Genomic DNA, 20,662 nt, shown 5'->3' with positions numbered 1-20,662 from the left:
CTGAGTTTGTATAATCAACAGATATCAATAAATGCCTGTAAAATTTACAGGTTGAATCTAGGGGAATGGAGAGCAATCCCATTAAGCCTCACCAATGGGCTTAAATGCACATAACGATCATCCATCAGCATTACACTCATTTGTTCCTGCTGCTGTGGTCATTAGTGAGAAACATTTGTCTTTGTCATTTCTTAACAGCCCCTGGATTTTGAGACCAAAAAATCCTATACGTTGAAGGTAGAAGCAGCCAATGTCCACATTGACCCACGTTTCAGCAGCCGGGGGCCCTTTAAAGACACGGCGACGGTCAAAATTGTTGTCGAAGATGCTGATGAGCCTCCGGTCTTCTCCTCCCCGACTTACCTCCTTGAAGTTCATGAAAATGCTGCTCTAAACTCCGTGATTGGGCAAGTGACCGCACGTGACCCTGACATCACGTCCAGTCCTATAAGGTATTTCTCTTTTCAAAGGAATACTGACAAGCAAACCAGAACATGTAATTATGTGCACATACTGTGCGGCTGCCTGTGAGACTATGCTCGCATGACTGAGAAAATTTGGTCGACATATACTCTGTGTGTGTGTGTTTTGTACACACACGTGCCCATACACCTACAAAGAGCTGCATACAATGCCCAGAGCCAGGAATATCAAGATGAAGAAAGCTATTTGGCTTTCTGAGAACTCAGTATAAAAAGCAAGATCACATATATTTTGCAGTGCATTTGGGTGGATCTTTTGTATTATATCATTTGTGCTTCATTGTGCATTTCTTTTTTTCCCTAGCATTAGGAAAGCATCGATGTTTTTGTTCTTTCTCCTTTGATAATTAGAGTGGATTATGTATAAGAATTTAGAGGCATGGGAGCACTGTCTCGACACATTAAGAGACCCCTATCTTATTTCTGCATTTGGTGTTTGGCTTTGGAAATATCTTCTTGTCACTTTATGGGCATTTCTGATAGGTCAGCATATCTGGATTGGTGCCTTTTAGACAAAATCTTTCTCTGCCAAATATCTTCTGTTTCTACTTTCCTTGCTCAGAAATTTTCCTGAGATGAAAAATATAATCCTTTATTAAAATTTTTCTTCCTTTTTTTACAAATGACGTTTAGTTCTCTTTGTTGTTGTTGAACTGTGTATATCTTTTCTCTTTTGCCAGCCACCCAAATGACAATACAGATGCTCAAGCTAAATAGTTATCTTCCAAAAGAACACTGAAAATCTATAACTTGTCCATCCGTCTCCAAGGGTGAAGTGTTGGTTAATGAGGTGTTTGAGGTGGATTTCAAATATTGTCTTAGAAATGTTTGTTGAAAAGAGAAAGAGAGGAAGAGGGAAGGAGGGAGAAAGAGAGAAAATTCTGTCTTGTAGATAGAAAAATACATTTTTAAAGAATTGTCCAGTTAATCTCTGAGTTAGTTGTCGACTTATTCCCAAGTCATTCAGTTTCTAAGCCACAGAGACCTAGGGCAGAGAGCTTTCCAGTTTCTTTATTCAGGGAAGTGAGCTTTCTGAAAGTTTTATTTATCCACTTCTTTTTTATGTCTTCAACTCTCTGTACTCACAAGGGTAGTGAAACTATGAGGCTGGAGGTGAAATTCAGCAACATAGTCAGTGCCCCAAATAATTGGAGTTGGGCAAAAAAAAAAAAAAAAAAATTCTTTTTCGATCCAGAAAAGTTATTTTTTAAACATAAGCCATTTCTAAATACAGGATAATTGAGTGTATCTCATAAGGATCCAAAAAATATTTTCCTTAAAAGAGATCTACCTCTAAGAAGGTAAACCTCCACCAGGGATTTGAGGGGTGGTCCCTTGCCCATTCTCTGTTCTAAAGGAATTCAACCTGCTATAGTCATACAGAATATCCCCTCTTTAGCCAATAGAATTGACTCTCTCTAAGGGCCAAAGATTGAATGCAGGGGCAGGAAGTGTCCAGAGAAATAACTACATGGGCATCTGTTTTCTAACTAACTAGTGAAGTTGTGTAATGGCTTTATGCTGAGATTCTGATGTAAATAGAGACAATGATAGTTGTTGAGTGAATGGATATGAATCTGTCGCATTGTTTTCATGTTATTTCAGCTCTTCTGAAAGAACACAAGACACAGCCATTGCCACTTTTGTCACATCTTCAAGTGTAGGAGAGAATATGAAAACAGGAAACAAGAGAGATCCTCGCCGGGGAACCAGTTTAGCAATTGATTTGTCAAGATTTGTGCTCTTGTCAGCAAAGAACCCACAGGGGGCTCAGAGGTATTCCTAATTGAGGACCCTCAGGAGAAGTGGGGGTTCAGATATCAGGGCAACCCCATAGTATCAGCGAGAACAGACTTCCTGTGCAGAGACATGTTCTTCATTAGCCAGAAGTGAGGTTTGAGGAACTTTTGATACCAAAGTGACACTACACTTGAATTGGCATAACTGAGTAAAAATCCAGTTCATAACTCCACCCATGTTTTTGCACATTTTATAATCTCTCTATTTACTGATGTAAAACTGGGAGATTTACTGATAATGATTCCAACAATCGGCTACAATGATAATCATTGTAATTGATGGTTATTATTATTGCTGTTCTTATTTTTTATTTTGGTCACTGGCATGAAAGGCAGGTGTAGAAGGAGCTTGAGACTGCTTAGCAACAACTGCCCAACTTGGAAGCCTTTTGTTTCCAGGTAAACTAAAGGGGGTTTGGGGGCTTTGTTATGGGGAAGAGATGGACAGATAAAGTACCACTTGATGACAGGGACGTAGCTCTAGTTCTGATAGATGTCAGACAAGTACTGGTTCCTTGGCATATGTGGTGTCACCCAAAGAAGGAACGATTACTCTTTCAAATCATTTACAACAGGGTTTTGATATGTTATTCAGAAAGTGAGGCCCACACGATGATGACTGGAGATGGATTGGCCCCGTGGGATGAGATTGTAAGAACCGCCAACTGCATTTTTCAGCATCTGTTCTGTATTTTTGTAGTTGTTCCCCACCCTCCTACCCGGGCCCCCAGTTAGATTGTGGAGAGCAGGTTTTTTCTCTGTGTGCACAATTGGTTAATTTTTGTAGAAAATTAAATTTCCTGACTAGCCAAAGCAGTGCACAGCTCCTTATAAGTCTAGCAGACAGATTTAGAGCCATTTAACCTTTTAATACAGAATGAGAGGACACAGATATTCAGGAAATTACTGAGTTACAAATAGCAAAGCATTATTGTCTTTTTAGGACTGTTTTATTTTATTTGCTAATAAGGATGTATCCATCTTTTAGGGCAATGTTTACTTTGCCATTCAGCAAGAAATAGGCATTTATTGTGGTATCTGCCATGTTAAAACATGCAGCCATTAATTGGTTCATCAACTTCACCTAAGATTCAGCTTCTTTGGAAAGCACGTTGCAAAGCTGAAAATATCTTGTATTTTAAAATTCTAACTAACTAAACCTATGTCTGTATCCATAAACATATCTCTACCCATGTCTGTGTAATGCCATCCTGGGCAAACAGACAAAATTCATGGTCTTACCATCTCTTTTCCAGAACATTAATTAAGCATGTACTGTTTTCTTCCATACTGTATGCCTCTCTCATACAGAATACAGTTTTGTAAATTATTTAAAAGATACCCTAACTTGAAACTGCACAGAGTACGTTTTTGAACCTATCGTAGCTACTTCTCAGTCAGACAGATGGTCTCTGGGATATTCTGAGACTCAGCTTCTTCATCTGTATTTTGGGATAATATCATCTTCCTCAGAAGGTGCCTGAGGTAATTAAATGATTAAATAAAATAAGTGGAGCTATTGACATTACCAGCTAACAAAGCCACCATAAATTTTGTGTCTTAAATGCAAATTAAAAAGCCAGTATTCATTTTATAACATTCTTCTGGTAAAGGTTCCTGACTGTGTGCAGAATTATGTTTTTTATTTAACAGTTTATATGCTAAATAGTCTAAGTAACCTCATTTTGTCTAATGTTTCCTTGCTACTGTGGTAAATATTGTTAGTAATAGATGGGTGTTTAATATGTGGGAGGGATGTATTAAATGGGTTCATTTCATTCCTTAACACCTCTATGTGATAATATGTGTACTTATTCAGCAGATGAGGAAACCTAAGATAAAAGACTGACTAACTTGCTCAGAATCACACAGTCAAGAAGGAGCCAGTGGTGCACATCTGTTTTCGTGTGCGTTTGTTTTCTGACTGTATAGCGCCTGTTTTCTTTCCCTCTGTCACACCCCCTTTCTCTCCCTCTGATCTCTGTGACTCAGAGTATGTGCCTGCGGGTTGGGATGGTTTAGCAGGACCGATCCTTTTTCACCAAATCTTACTTTATGTGTTCATTTATTTTTAATTATGTTTTGGATATACAGTGTTATAGTCCAACATCTAGTCACCATCCATCATTACACAGCAGACCCCCTTCACCTATTTCACCGTCCCCTTCCCAGCATTCTTCCTTTCTGGTAGTTATTAATCTGTTTTCTGTTATGAGTTTATTTCTGTTTTACTTTGCTTGTTCATTTGTTTGTTTTGTTTTAGATGACACGTATGAGCAAAATCACACACTGTTTGCCTTTCTCTGACTTACTTCTCTAAGTTCAGTAGTACCTTCAAGGTCTGCCTGTGGTTTTACGAATGGCAAGATTTCATTCTTTTTTATGGTTGAGTAGTATTCCGTGTGTGTGTGTGTGTGTGTGTGTGTGTGTGTGTGTATGTGTGTATGACATTATCCACTCATCCATCAGTGGACACTTAGGTTGTTTCCACGTCTTGGCTATTATAAACCATGTGCATTGAATTAGCAGGAGCATTTAGTTGAAATAATAAACTGTCTTTTCTGTAAATTGTCTCATTCAATCTAGGATGCATACCAATAAAGAAAGAGAGTATACCAGGTTGGTATTAATTAAGCAGAGTATGGGCGGGGCGTCCCTTGCTCATCCGTCTAGACCCTTTGTATGGGTTTGTTTCTATTGGCTGTGAACCAGTTATAATTAGGGAGATAAAGGGAGAAACAGTTCAGTGGTATTTGATGAGTTAGACATGGTGCTAATTTTCTCTTATGTGTCATTTCACTTAATTCTCACAAGAGACACCAGTGTAGTGTAGTAGTCAATGTGATTCCAGGTTTATGGAGAAGGAAACAGAGGCTCTGAAAGGATGAGTTTCCTGTGTGTGTTGATACGGCAGGGATGTGGGCCCCGTGTTTAAACTCAGATTTCTTCTTTCCATCAGCCACCACGTGCATACTTTGCTTGGTTCTTCTATTTGGCATGAGGTGTGGGATGATGACAGCTAATGTTTACTGAGCCGAAATTTAGTGACAGATCATCTGAAATGGCATTATAGGCAGCAAACCATTTATACTTCAGGTAAAAGTTCCCAGCACAGAGTAGGTGTTAAGTATAAGTCAGGGCTTTCATGTGAACCTGCTATGGCCCATTTTTCCTCCTCAATAAATTAATGTCAAGTGTGTATTTGTTGTCACCATGGTGCTGAGACAGCATGCGACTGTTTTTTAGATAGGTGCGTCCTATTTCTTTCGAAGTGGTCACCGTGAGTAAGATGTGAGCTGCTTAAGTTAAAAGTGGGATGATGGCCATTCAGCAGGCAGAGTGGGTTGACACATGACCACGGTGGCCCCAGTGCTTTGTTGTCCTAATTCCTCTCTTAAATGTAAGTGCCCACTCAACACAAGACACTGCTTTTTATTTTCCTACTTGTATTCTGGCATTTTTATAATTCAACACCGTTACCAGGCTTGCTGTTAATGAGCTCTTTCCCTGAAAACACTTCTTATAGTCCTGATGTCCAATGATGCTAAAGTGAAAATATCTCATACTGTAGAGAACCTGGCAATTATTTGGTGAATAAACTGTGCATCGATTGATTCTCTCCTTGATCTTGAAATAACTCTCAAAAGACCTAGTCTTCTGTTGTTGTTTTTAATTGTGATAAGAATGTTTTACATGAGATCTGCCCTTTTAACATATTTTTTTTTGAGGGGAGGTTGTGCACCATGTGGAAGTTCCTGGGCCAGGGATTGAACCCTTGTTAAAAGGGGTACCCAGAGCCACAGCACTGACACTGCTGGATCCTTAACCCACTGAGCCCTGAGGGAACTCCTTGACAGATTTTGAAGTATATAAAACAGCAGTGTTAACCCTAGGCACAAGGTTGTACAGCATATGCTGAGAACTTACTTGTCTTGCAAAACTGAAATTTTATATCTATTGATTAGAAAATTTCTCATTCTCCCTTTCTCCTAGTCCCTGGCAGCCACCATTCTATTCTTCTGTGATTTTGACTATTTTATTTTTTGTCTTTTTTTTTTTGTATTTTCTAGGGCTGCACCCACAGCATATAGAGCTTCCCAGGCTAGGGGTCTAAGCAGAGTGACAGCTACCAGCCTACACCTCAGCCACAGCAACATGGGATCTGAGCTGTGTGCTCACAGCAACGCTCGATCCTTAACCCATTGAGTGAGGCCAGGGATTGAACCCACAACCTCATGGTTCTTAGTCAGATTTGTTAACCACTGAGCTACGATGGGCACTCCAATTTTGACTATTTTATTTGTCTCACATAAGCTCTATATTACCCTGTAACTGGTTTGTTTTACTTTGCATAATGTCCTCCAGGTCCATCTATGTTGTCACATATTACAGAGTTTTCTTCTTTTTAAGGCTGAATAATATTCCATTCTATCTCTATAGCACATCTTCATTATCTCTTTATCTGTTGACAGACATTCGGATTGTTCCCGTATATTGACTCTTGTAAATAGTGCTGCAGTGAACACAGCAGTGCTAATATCATTTCAGTTCTTTTGAATAAATGCCCAGAAGTGAGACTGCTGAATTATATGGGAATTCTATTTTAATTTTTAGAGGAACTTTCATACTGTTTTCCTTAGCTACTGCACTGCTTTGCATTCCTGCCAATGGTGTGCAAAGGTCTAGTACAAGGACTAGGTTTGTCTGTCTGTTTGTTTGTTTGCCTCACCTGCATCATGTGGAAATCCCAGGCTGAGGAACCAACCCATGCTACAGCAGTGACCCAAGCTGATGGGGTGTCAATGCCTGATCTTTAACCTGCTGAGCCATGAGGGAATACCCAGACTAACTCTTTTTAAAACAGGTAAAACTTGGCCATGGAATTCTTGCACACTCTTAGCCTGTTAAAATGTGATTGTCTCTTCCAAGTCATTTTTCCAAAAAACTCACAATGCCACTAATTCTGCCTATAGTAATTAATAAAGACACGTGCATTCGCATGTTCATTGCAGCTCTATTCACAATAGCCAAGACATGGAATCAACCCAAATGTCCATCGACAGGTGATTGGATTAGGAAGATGTGGTATATATACACAATGGAATACTACTAAGCCATAAAAAAGAACAAAATAATGCCAGTTGCAGCAACATGGATGGAACTAGAGACTCTCATACTAAGTGAAGTAAGTCAGAAAGAAAAAGACAAATACCATATGATATCACTTATATCTGGAATCTAATATACAGCACAAATGAACCTTTCCACAGAAAAGAAACTCATGGACTTGAAGAATAGACTTGTGGTTGCCAAGGGGGAGGGGGAGGGAGTGGGATGGATGGGGTTCTTGGGGTTAATAGATGATGCAGACTATTGCCTTTGGAATGGATTAGCAATGAGATCCTGCTGTATAGCACTGGGAACTATGTCTAGTCACTTGTGATGGAGCATGATAATATGAGAAAAAAGAATGTATACATGTATGTTTAACTGTGTCACCATGCTGTATAGTAGAAAAAAATAAAAGTTTAAAAACTCAAAAATTAAATTTTATGTTCACTTAGCCACATAGCTATTAATTCATTCATTTACATTACTATATATACATAGTATTTGTAGTATATATATATATATGTATGTATGTATGTATGTATGTATACCATATATGGCATGGTAAATATGATTGATCTATATCTCTACCTATATCTATGATTTCCCGAGGAATTTTGATAAAGACAAAGCCTCAGCCCTCATGGCCCTTGTTCTATACTATAGGGGCTGGTTGAAGTGCCATGTCAAATTCAGATCTTCCTCATTTATCTAGCTAAACTTTAATGCTATTCAAAAATGTTAAAACTAGATGACAACTTTAGGATCACATAGAGGACGAGTTTTCCTAGTTTTCTAGTGAATTGGAATAGAAGCAACCACAAATATTCAGTGATGCTGAAGTAGAAATATTTCCCTCTCTAGAGAGCCTAATATTAATTTGAAGGGTGGACTATGTGTATATAACTTTCCTCAATTTGATTCCCTCCCTTCTACCCCCCTCCTTCCTCCCTCCCTTCTTTTGCTTTGTCTCTCTCGGTAGAAAGAAATGCTTTGGGTAGAAAAAGCCTCCTTTTTCTCCTTAGAGGAATAATAAGTAATATGTGATGCAGGGACTTTAGAATTCTGGGACTAGCAAAATTCAGATAATATTATTTATTAAAGCAGTTAGAGCAACCAGTAGAGCAATTAGAGGCAAAAAAGCTGAAAACTTGTAGATGGAATTTTTGATACTCAAAGTGCACGCAAGGAAATGTTAAAATGGTTTCTTTAGGCATAATAACAAAAGCTAGAATGAAATTAAACAGTGAGAAAGAAACAGTTGGAGTTCAGTGAAATATAATAACTGATTCATAACTAAGGGGTTTATTTCATTATTAGTGGCTTTAAATAGCATCTTCACTTGCAGTTGGCTCAAAATTGTATCTTTCTATAAATTTTCCATACAGAGGCTGCAAACTAATGTTTAGCAAAATATTTTTATAACACAAAGGTGCATTTATGCCTGTTAAGTTTGAAAAATAGATATGCATTGCCTTCTTCCAAGAACAGCCTCTCCCTAACTATGCTCTGAGGAACCTCATTGGAACAAAAGACAGTGCAGTCAGATCAATTTGAACTAAGGTTTCTTCGCACTAGAATTTCACAGATAAGTTAATAGGCTGAGGAGCTTTGCACTCTTTAGGAAGGAGAGACTTCATCTTTGAACTTTCTGTAGTTTTGCAGAGACTCTGAAGCATCTTATATAAAAGGAGGACACCCAGGCATCTGTGCTGGTCTGAGCTCTAGATTTTAATGTATCGAGCTTTGTAGATATCATGATACTCCTGTTTGTGTAACAGAATATATGTTTTTATGTTACTATGTAAGTGTGCCCCATTTCCCTACTGTAGAACCTGCCTAGAGGAGGAACTACTTTACCCCTATTACATTAGGCTAAGAGTCATTGAGCTATAGCCTCTGTGCTGAATCTGGCCTCCCACGTTTTCTATTGCAACACAGCTACCTTCATTCTTTCATGCCCTAGACCTGCAGAGTGGTGTAGTTGTGAACGAGGCAGTAGGACCTGCAAAGCCTAACATATTTACTTTACAAAAGAGTTTCTACAGTAGACTGGTCAAGGCTTGGGTTTTCTTCAGTAATTTGAACTGTTGGCTCTCCTGTTATTCTTGCATTTATTCTGTCTTGGAAACGCCCTAAAAATAAGATTTTAAAGATATTTTTAAACCTATAGTAGTCAAAGAAATGCTTTGTATTAGAATCCAGCTGTATATGTTGGGACTGACATGTTTCATGCTTGCCTTAGAACCCTGGGGATGTTCATTCTCGGGGGCCCCGTGACAGTGTGCCCTTGCATTGAGGCTGCCAGGAAAACCTGGCTTTGTTTAGTGTGGCTTTGGGGAAGATCACCATAACTACCATACAGACTGTGAAGGGACATCCTGAAAAAGACCGAGATGCTTACCCACTTGGAAGGGGGAATGCATTTGTTTTTTTGCATGAATTTTTTTAATAATACCCTATTTTTCGACCTGTCCCTTCCTTTCTCCAGACCTCGGTGATGGCTACAACACAGGGTATTTAGAATTGAGGCTGGCGATTGCCTTAGCCAAACTCTGGTCTCTGCATTTCAGTGTCTTGGCAAAATCTCTGACTCCAGCAGGATTTCTCAGTTGGAAAGCATGAGGTGGCATGAAATAGAATTTCAGTTGGAATAGACTTGCTGCAGTATGTTCAACAAACTCTAACATGTATTCTCTGATACGAGAGTAGATATTTAACGAGTGATACTAGAAATATTTTGTGGCTCTTTATTCTTGCCTACTTAGTGTTTTAGTACAGTGCCCTTCACAGATATCTCATTTACATTATACGTTAACTCTGTGAATTACCCACATTCTTATTCCCATGAAACACATGGTTATAGGTTGTTTTCCCTGGACGTAGATGGAGTTTTGAAATACACCCTTGTTTGTTAGAGACCAGGCCCTGTGCCTGGAAGAGGACAGAAGCAGGCTGGACAGGGGAGCCGTCCAACTGCGGTGGAGTCCCAGCAAAGCCTTGGCCTGGCCCAGCGGGCCTCTCTGGACGGAGTGATGGTCGTCAGAGGAGTCCAGTGTCGTGCCGGAATGGTAGGGCCTTTACCCTCTGCTGGCTGAATCTGCAGATAACTTCTGGAGGACCTTTCTGTACCTGAGGCAGATTCTAAGGGGCTGGTATCAAGGCTCTCTCCTGACCACTGTTTCTACACCTTATCCCTCGTATCTCCATGGACCTTGTGAATGAGCACACAGGATCTCTCTACTGGGGGAGTAACGTGATGAACTGTGCATAGGTAGTTATCCAGCTCCCACACCCATGTTACACACACTATTGTGTCTTCTCTGAGAAAAGGAAAGATTTGTTCTACATTTTGACATGTAGACACCAAAGCGGGAAGTTGATTTAGCTGAAATGTTATCAGTGTGGTCCAGTAAACCTGACGCATAATAATTTAAATCTATCAAATTGCGTATATTAATGAACTATTTTAAAACAAGTGATCGAGGAGTTACGACTGTGGCTCAGCGGTAACGAACCCAACTAGGATCCATGAGGATGCAGGTTCAATCCCTGGCCTTGCTCAGTGGGGTAAAGGTGTTGCTGTGAGCTGTGGTATAGGTTGCAGATGCAGCTTGGATCCTGCATTGCTAAGGCTGTGGTGGAGGCTGGCATCTGTAGCTCCCATTTGACCCCTAGCCTGGGAACTTCCATATTCCATGGATGTGGCCCTAAAAAGGACCCAAAAATACAAAAACAAAAAACAAACCAAAAAAAAAAAAAAAAAAAGATCTAGGGTAGTAAAAATCACATAAGAAGCTTGAAAGAAGGAAAACAAATTGGAAAGTGCTGGTCCGGCATTTTTATTTTTATTTTTATTTATTTTTAATTTTTTAATTTTTTTGCTTTTTTTTTTAAGGCCCGCATCCACGGCACATGGAGGTTCTCAGGCTAGGGGTCTAATCAGAGCTACGGCTCCTGGCCTTTACCACAGCTACAGCAATGGAAGATCCAAGCCGTGTCTGCGAACTACACCACAGCTCACGGCAACACCACATCCTTAACCCACTGAGAGAGGCCAGGGATGGCACCCGCAACCTCATGGTTCCTAGTAGGATTTATATCCACTGCGCCATGATGGGAACTCCATGGTATGGCATTTTTTAAATTTTTGAGTTTTTTTTGGTTTTTTGTTTTTTTCTTTTTCCCTGATTGGTTAAGTCTCTGTTCCCTCTAGGGGACAAAACTCAATAATAATGTTTATATTCTGAGAGAAACAAAGATGCTTGTATAGGCTGAACAGTGTTATCTAACGTTATTATACTCATAAGGCAGAATAAATCCCCTGTTTTGCATCCCAACAAAGGGAGATTGACACTCTTATCTGATGTTCAAATATTTATGGAGTCATTTCAACCAAGCCTTTATTTTTCCTTATATTCCTACATTCTAATTTGACACAATGTATTATACAACCTTGCTTTTGACAAAGGACAATCAGATTTGACTTAATGTTGCAGAGGAAAACATAATATTGCATATTTTAAGAAGAGAGCGTGTTAAAAAAAGGAGAAATGCCATTTCCAGCTATCTCTCAAATGTTTATTAGCTCTCTCCTGTATGTTTCAAGTCAGTTTGCTGGGGAGTGGAATAGACGTAGTTGAAGTGTTTTTCAAATAGGCTTCAGAATACAAGTCAAGTTTGGGATGGTCACTTCATGGTAAATGTGGAGAAAGTTTATGGAAGTCTTAAGGAGGTTTAGAATTATTGGAGATATATTTAATGGTGTGAAGGACAGCAAACGATCTTAAAGGTCTTTTAAAACCAAGGATCTGAAATTGGGCAGAACAGGTTTGGGAAAGGGAGCAGAGCCCAGGGTGTGGAGAATTTGGAGGGCGGGATCTGTTCACTAGCCAAAGAGGAAGTGTATCTAGGTCACCGTTATTAAACATCAAGGATATGATAGTGGGCTTTGCACGTGCTTGAATGTATAAGACTAGATTAGACCGTGTGGGTAGGCATTATGTTTAGGGGTGAGCATTTTTGTATAAAATACTTTTGTCTCCCTAGAAAGATTATTATTCCTTTTGAATATTTTTTTCCCAATTACATCTGGAAAGGAATGATGGGTTGCTCCTCTGTCAGATATTCCCTCTCACCGCACCTAGTCTGGCCCTTTAATTTTATCGTTCCCTAAACAAACCCGAACTCTCAAGATTTTCTCCATGCATTCCCTTCTGCTGAGGGTGCTCTCCCGACACATTCTACCTGGGAAAATTCGACTCATTTTTCCTGTCCCCATACAGATGCTGCATCCTCTAGATGTCTTCTCTGACTACCCGTCCTCTTTCCCAGGCACATCTGGAGATCCTTACCCACTGCAATATCAGCCTTACTGTATTGCAGAGTTTGCCACATTTCATTATATGTAATGAGAGAGTCACAACCAGTGTGTCTGAGAGAAGGACTTTGTTCAAGCATTTAACATCATATTTGACCCAAAGAATCAGTCACTTTATTGAAATTAAATACAAATTAAAATTTTCCATCTGACCTCTTGACAGTGTGTAACACTGTGTTGTACTCTTCTGCATTTTTGCTGTCATATCATATTTAGAATTCTCAGTTATGAAAGATTATCTCCGAAGATATTATGTAAATATTAAAGAATCACGAATCAAATTTTATCCGAGATTCATTGTAAAAATAATCCATTTGGGTTGTGTAGCTGCAGAAGTTTACACATGAGATGGTGGCATTATGGTGCTGTCTTTTCAAGGTATAAGTGGCACAAATGATAAAACAGAACAGATATTTAGAAAATGGGATTTGTTGAACCAACAGATTTGGAATCTGAGATTTCTGTATTTGACCCTAAATAAATAAAGGTCTCTGAGGATGATTGTAGTGGGTGAATCTGCTTCATCCTTCTGGAGAAAACAGCACATCAAAATACAACCACATTATATGTCTCTCCACATGGACACCAAATACTAGAATCTTTCAAATATTTTGTTTTCTTATTTTAAAAACCTAGATATTTGGCAGAGTGTCTTCTAGAAATAATGATAAATTCTCAGTGTAAAACCATTTCTAAAATGCGAAAGGGGATGTATAGTACATTATCTCATTTGGGATTTACCTTAAACTTTAAAAGAAAGCAACCATATTGCTCTCATTTTTCAGATGAAGAAACTGAGGATAGATATATAAGTTGGATTAGCAGAAAAGGTAAGAATAAAAAGGTCTTTCTCTGGAAAAATTATCAGGTACTTAACAAATTTTCTATCAGAAAGCATGTTGTTCAGAATAACTTATTAAGAGAAACTTATTTATCGTCATCTGATTATCAAGACAATCAGTGTTGCTGGCTATATGCACACCAGACTTTTTTTCTGTACTTTCTCATGCGGCACTGAAGTCATTGGGAGTGAAAGAGAAGTCTCCTCGACATTGGGAGCTTGGTTCTGTACATCCTTAAAATGTTCTTGATAGTATCAGAATCTGGTATTCTGTATTGCAAACAACAAATTCAGCAGGAAGCAGAGGGTCTCTGTAGGTGTGTAGTATTTGGGAGCGAGATTGGGAGGCAGACGATGCTTTAAATGAATGAATGTGTATGAACATATAATATTTATGTATTGACAAAAAAACCTGCCTTATATACACACACGAGGTACGATTTTATGCCAAATACTGGTATGAAATGTAGGCAGTTGAGGTGTGTTAATTGAGTAAACATATGACTCAGGCAAAAGTGGTAATTTAATATAAACAGTAGCAGCAATGCAGAAAGGGTGCTATTTTTCAACATAATATTACCCAGTTGTCCATTTTGACCTATTCTCAACCACTGCACCAGTGGCATCTTCTTAGATTAACTTCTGATCTCTGCAGACTACTCTTGATTGAGAGAACTGGTGACCAAGTTTGTGTGCGTGGTCAGAGTGCAGTAAGTTAAATTAGATCTCCAGACAAAGTGCTAAGCATCTAGGTAGCAATTTCCTTGCATCCGTAGCTTTAACTTCAGAAAGTAAAATGATGAAGTCTTTATCATTTATTTCTAAAGCATACTACTGTAGGTCAGAGGGACTCTAGTATTGTAGCAAACCAGGAGTATGTTGGAATAAAATGGGAAAGCTTATGTAGGGTTTCTGTGAACATTGGTTATCAGGGAGATGCAGTTTCTCAAACATACTGTTTGTTTTGGACTGCGAATGTCTATTTCTAAAACTTTCATCATTAGAATTGATGTTAATGTTACTCAAGGAACCCGTTTGCCCACATACCACTCCCCCACCCCGTGTTAATAAGAAGTTTCTTCTTGTTATGGTAAGAAGATGACTCGCCAAAGTGTAATCTTCTTTTCTCAAATGTCTCTTGTCTGAAGCATCTTAAGGAAATCTTCAAAGGAATAGCAACTCCAAGAGATGTAAATTTTTAAGAAATTAGAATGGAGACTTCAATCCAGGAAACATAAGTCCTATGACTTTTAAGATAGATGCCAGTGAATGTTTCAGTAGATAGAGTGGCAACCAAAGTCATTTTTTTCTCCTTTTTCTTCCTTTCTCATCCTGTCTACTCCCTTTTCTCATATTTCTTTGACACCATGTTTTCCACATAATTACAATTGATGCTGAATAAATGTGCATTCCTCTAATAATCGGTTATTGAGTAACTGCAGTGCAAGATTCCAATCAATGTGGTGTTATGATAGATCAATGTGGTGTTATGATAGATGAATCAAATAACTGCTCTTTGTCTTTCGAGAGCAAAAGTGCAATAAATATTTGACTATAGAATAATAAGAGGAGCAGCCTTGAAGGAGGGGGATTGCCAAAGGCCCAGGCCAGGTTAAGAAGGCTCCTGGTGTATTAGAGTGAGGATACCCAGTATAGCCTTTCATCTCTTCACCTTAGAGCCTGTGTTCTGTGAAGATATTCATGGTAGCAGATATTTTGAAAGAGGTGACAACTGGTACAGATAAACACTACAACAAGTTTTGAACTGTTTTTTTCCCGTGTCACTTGGGAAACGACCAAAGGATGTGAATGGTGATTTTTATTTATATCTTTCCATTTCCGGTTGTTCCTCACCCACAGTCACTCTGGACTTGAATAGATCTCTACAGTTTGAAGAATCAGCTATTAATTAATTAACCAATTAATTAACTGTATCTGGGTCATATATCAACTCATTTACTGCCATGTACCACTCTGAGAAGTGGATACTTCCTTCTAATTTATAAATGAGCCTGTGAGGTTATGACCAGTTCCATTGTTCCAATGAGATCCCATGAGTAAGAGGCCACTGAAGATTTTTTGGTTTCTTTGTGTTTCTTCTACCTTAATCTGCTGCTATCCAGAAAACATATTGGGAATTCCAGAAAACAGAGTGGCTTGAGGATCTACTTCTGAGACATCTATCCAAAATCATGAGATCTTGAGAATCTGCTTGGTACATTGGTTTCTAAAATTTCTGTTGTTACTTTAGATTTGCTATTTTTAACCTAACCTGTTTTCTTTGAAATTATTCTCTGCTAATTCACTTAAGGAAAGAGCTTGTATCCAAATCTTGCAATTGAGCATTGCCCTTTATTGCTACTGATGGCAGCTATATCACATCATAGGATGAGAGGGGAGAAACTGAGATGACAGAGTAGATGGCGATGGTTTAGAAGACTAGAGGAAAGCAAGCAGAATCTTTGCAGCTAGTGATGAGAGGCATAGCTATGGGTGGGGAGCAAGCCACTTCTGAAAACATTCCTAAAAACGGCACAGTGAGGTGCAGCTTTTTTAAAAAATGTGAGTAATCTTTAACTATGTAATTCATTTTAAGCTTATATATAATGTAATTAAGCTATAATAATAAATGCTTATATATTAATCAAAATGAATCAAAGAGTGAATGGGTACAGTAATGCTTTCAAGTTTGAGTGGTCAGTGCATGGGACAGAGATTTTGGTCAGAAAAGTTGATGGACATATCAACACTAAAATGGTGCTAGAGATGCAGGTATCAACCTCGCCATGTGTTCCTTCTCCTCAGCATTATCAGCAAAAAAGAAATCTTCTATGTGGTTGCTTCCACTGATTTGAGAACTCGGATGAACTTGTTTAGGGACAGAGAAGCAAGGAGTAAAAGGATGCTGGCTTACACCTGAGGGAAGAGCCTGGGAATCATAAGTAGAAACCTACTGTTTACAGATAACAGCATTCAATATTTTCAGTGGATATTTACTGAGCACGAATTATGTGTCAGACACGGTAATAAGTATGCTATAGGTATTACCTCATTTAAATCTCACAAAACCTATTATAATTTTTACAGATTAGGTAACAAAGGCTCAGAGAGATTAATAACACACTAAATCATACCTATGTAAAAGTGATTTTTCTTGTATCCATTCTACAAAAAACCATAAGAGAAGGATGCAAAAACAAAAAGGCACCTAGCACTGCTTGATAAACATTTGGTGCTCAGCATACATTTGGTGTTTAATGCATGCTTCTTGACTATGTTCCTGTATCTGGATTTTCGAGCTGTTTAGCAATTCTCGAAAGCCTTTGTCATAAAAGTGTACTGGGCAATAAACTGTGTAAAATGTCTGCAAAGGAAGCAGGAGGCTTCATGAAATAGTTGAGGTAGACTTTAAACGGAATTTTAAACTAAGTCATTTTCCCCCCCATCAAGTTCCTCCCATTGTGTAATCTTGTAATATTATGACATTCTTACCTCTGATCTTACTAAAGGGCTGTATTTATAGCCTATTTTATAAATTCTTATGACTCACCCCATAAAGTCTGTCATGAACTGGATCTTTTAAAAATGAGAAAAATATCCCTGCCTCTCTTAGAGTTATGGGAGTTAAATAACACCTAAATGTTTTTCCACTTTTATGCTATTTATAAACTGTTAAGAAAGGGCCTTTCTCCACCACCTTCCAAGTGTGGGAGTTTATCAGGTTTCATTAAAGGGACATGATGATTTTACTAATTTGATGATGATGAATATGTATTTTTTTTCCTGAAAATTATTTTATTTTTTTTTTGCTTTTTTACCTTTTTTTCTTTCTCTATTGTACAGCATGGTGACCCAGTTACACATACATGTATACATTCTTTTTTCTCACATTACATGTTCCATCATAAGTGACTAGAGAGAGTTCCCAGTGCTAAACAGCAGGATCTCATTTTAGCATCTACTAAGTACCAGGGACTGATTTATGCTTTATTTTTAATCTTTACATCCACACTTGGGAGCTGAGTACTTTCTCTTTGACCTGTGAAGAAACTAAGGATCAATGAATTTATTAATATTCCAGAAACAGCAATGCATAAATATTAGAGATATAATTTATTCCAAATTTGAGTTCTGCATGATACAGATTTCAGTAAGGGCTTAAACGAGCATTTTTTTAAAATTAAAGTTTAGGGTATTAATAATGTTGTGCCAATTTCTGCTGTACAGCAGAGTGACCTGGTCATACCTATATATACATTCTTTTTCTCGTATTATCTTCCATCATGTTCTGTCACTTTTATGTGGAATCTGAAATATGGCACAAACGAACCTTCTACAAAATAGACACAGACTCATTGACATAGAGAACAGCCAAGATTGCCAAGGGGGAGGAGCGAGGGAGTGGGATAGGCTGGGAATTGGGGGATAGTAGAGTCAAACTATTACATTTAGAGTGGTTAAGTAATGAGGTCCTACTGTAGGGAAAACTTTTTTTTTTTTTAATACCAACTTGCAAACTCTGTCATTGTCCCCAGTGCTACTACTTAGCCACAAGTTGTAGGTATTTACTGGACAGCAATCAAATAGCCATGGATTGTGTTTCAGATTGGGGATTCATGAGTATCAGTGATTAGAATGATTCTCATTTACTGTGGCTTCTGGGAATTTGATTGGTGCATGAATGTGTGAAACATCAACAGTGCGATAATAAAATTACTAGAACCCAGCAAAGCCTGCAAAGTTTATTTGTGAATATGATGCAGAAAGTGATAATTAATCCTCTGGACATTTCTTAGCTCTTTTAAGAGACAAAGTGTTCATGGTATCTGGAGCAAAAGACATGTCTGCTCAATTATTTTATAGTTAAACTTGGAACCTCATTGGTCTAATCCATAATCATTGTTCCCCAGGAAAATGACTTTTAGTCTTTTTTTCCATAATACAGCAGATTCAAATGTTTTGCAATGAACCACTTATTTCCTCATGCTTAGGATTATTTTGCCAGCACTGTTAATCCAGATATGCCTCTGGGTTCTTAAATCCTTTCTGAATTTCCCTAATCATTCTGAGGGTTGGGCACGGGGTTGGTTTGTAAATTCCTGGTGTATAGATGCAAATCAGTGTCTTAGTTTTCTTTGTAGCTAAGTCTTTACTAAACCAGGAGTTATAATTTCATGGTACATGTTTTCATCAAGGAATTTAGCAATAAACTATTGTCAGTAAAGTTAAGCACTTTTAAATATTCTTCCAAAATATTTAATGATGCCTGTGTTTGGTGGGGAGGATTAACAGGAATGCCTTTTTTTCTTAAGATTTGTATCTGGTATAAGAGATGGAAGTAGCACGCCTAATGAAAAAGAAATAGCTAAAAGGAGGGAAAAGTTATCTATATCTCTATATATTTGTCTACCCATCCATCCATTCATCCATCCTTCTTTATAGATAGATGTGGATGCACATAAATAAGTAGATATACATAAATAAGTATGTATATATAATATATATAAAATGTGTTGGCAATAAAATATACTAAAAGTATAGACAGAAAATTATGGGAGGAGTTCCCATAGTGGCTCAGCAGTAACAAACCCAACTAGCATCCATGAGGATGCAGGTTCAATCCCTGTCCTTGCTCAGTGGGTAAGGATCCGGCATTGCCATGAGCTGGGTTGTAGGTTGCAAATGCAGCTTGGAATTGGCATTGCTGTGGCTGTGGTGTAGGTCAGCAGTTACAGCTCAGATTTGACCCCTAACCTGAGAACTTCCATATGCCTTGGGAGTCACCTAAAAAAAGAGAAAAAAAAAGGGGGAGAGAAAAATATGGGAAATTTATTTTTTCTCTTTTTCTTATAATAACATAGTCTTATTCTTTTTTTTTTTTTATTTTATTTTCCCACTGTACAGCAAGGGGGTCAGGTTATCCTTAGATGTATACATCGCAATTACAGTTTTTTCCCCCACCCTTTCTTCTGTTGCAACATGAGTATCTAGACATAGTTCTCAATGCTATTCAGCAGGATCTCCTTGTAAATCTATTCTAGGTTGTGTCTGATAAGCCCAATGATGATATAATAAATGTTCATAAAAATGTAAAAAAAAGAAAGAAAGAAAATACGCTCAGCTCTAAATATCCACAGACCGTGTGTCATATTTAGGGTTAATGGGTACCAGCGAATAGAGAGATTTCATGTGCACTTCCTAGGAAGTCACCTTTACTACAATTTTCTTCAGTCTTTCCTCCTGAATGGGATTGTTCATGATGTTGGTCTTAATTTGGGCTTCTACAGATTCATATGTTTTGCCATGAATACAGATGTGGAATACCATAGAACGGGTGGATTAAACAACAAAAAACTTATTTCTCACAGTTCTAGAGGCTGAGAAACCTAAGATCAAGGTACCAGCAGATCCACTGGGTGGCGAGGGCACGTTTTCTGGTTTGCAGATGGTTGTCTTCCTGTATCCTCATTGGTGGAGAGCAGAGAGAGCCTGTATCTCCTACTTTTTTTTTTTTTAATAAGGTCATTAATCCTACCACGAAGGCCCTACCTCATTACCTAATCTAACCCTAAATACCTCCTAAAGGCCTTACTTCCCACCTCTATCATGTTAGGGGTTAGGATTTTAACAAATAAATTTGGAGGGAACACAAACCTTCAATCTGCAACACCCTTCTTTGAGCCTCTGTTCTGTCTTCTTTTAATTCCATTCACTGCCTATTTAGGGGTCAATTTTTCTCTTCATGCCTTGTGCTCCCTAAGACACACAGCTTATTGTATTTGGTACTCCATTGCCAAAGCTCAGATCTTGGTGTATAAAAAGGATATTAATAAGTGTTTTGGAAAAAAATAACTCCTGTATGGTCTTGATGCTTAATTCTGGAGAAGCGTTTGGCCCCACAAACAAAACATGTTAATGTTGGTCTTACCTGAAATGGTTTTCTCACTAGAAGAACCACTAACCTATCCATTTAAAGTTTTAAATTTCATTAAATCTTGTATTGCAAATCTGCTAAAATATCTTTTTTTTTTTTTTTTTTTTTTTGTTTTTG

The 20,662-nt window shown here is 38.2% G+C and overlaps 1 protein-coding gene across 25 annotated transcripts in view; it reads left to right on the top strand.

The window, feature by feature from the left end:
• CDH8 (cadherin 8) overlaps window positions 1-20,662 on the top strand; it is a 1,221,794-nt gene that overhangs the window by 1,062,768 nt on the left and 138,364 nt on the right. For all 25 annotated transcript variants that reach the window (XR_014805726.1, XR_014805728.1, XR_014805725.1 and 22 more), the window contains one exon: window positions 199-452. Coding sequence is in view for 22 of the 25 variants with exons in the window: in XM_084959944.1 (XP_084816070.1) it covers window positions 199-452 (254 nt within the window). In the remaining 3 variants the exon portion in view is untranslated. The remainder of the gene's footprint in view (window positions 1-198; window positions 453-20,662) is intronic.

This window comes from Sus scrofa, chromosome 6, assembly GCF_054392235.1.
Source record: "Sus scrofa isolate SSC_HxYL_T2T_F1_AM1 chromosome 6, Sscrofa_HxYL_maternal_Yorkshire_Landrace_v2.0, whole genome shotgun sequence".
Classification (NCBI taxonomy): Eukaryota; Metazoa; Chordata; class Mammalia; order Artiodactyla; family Suidae; genus Sus; species Sus scrofa.
The sequence above is the reverse complement of the archived record's forward strand: the minus strand, read 5'-3'. Positions and strand labels throughout refer to the sequence as shown.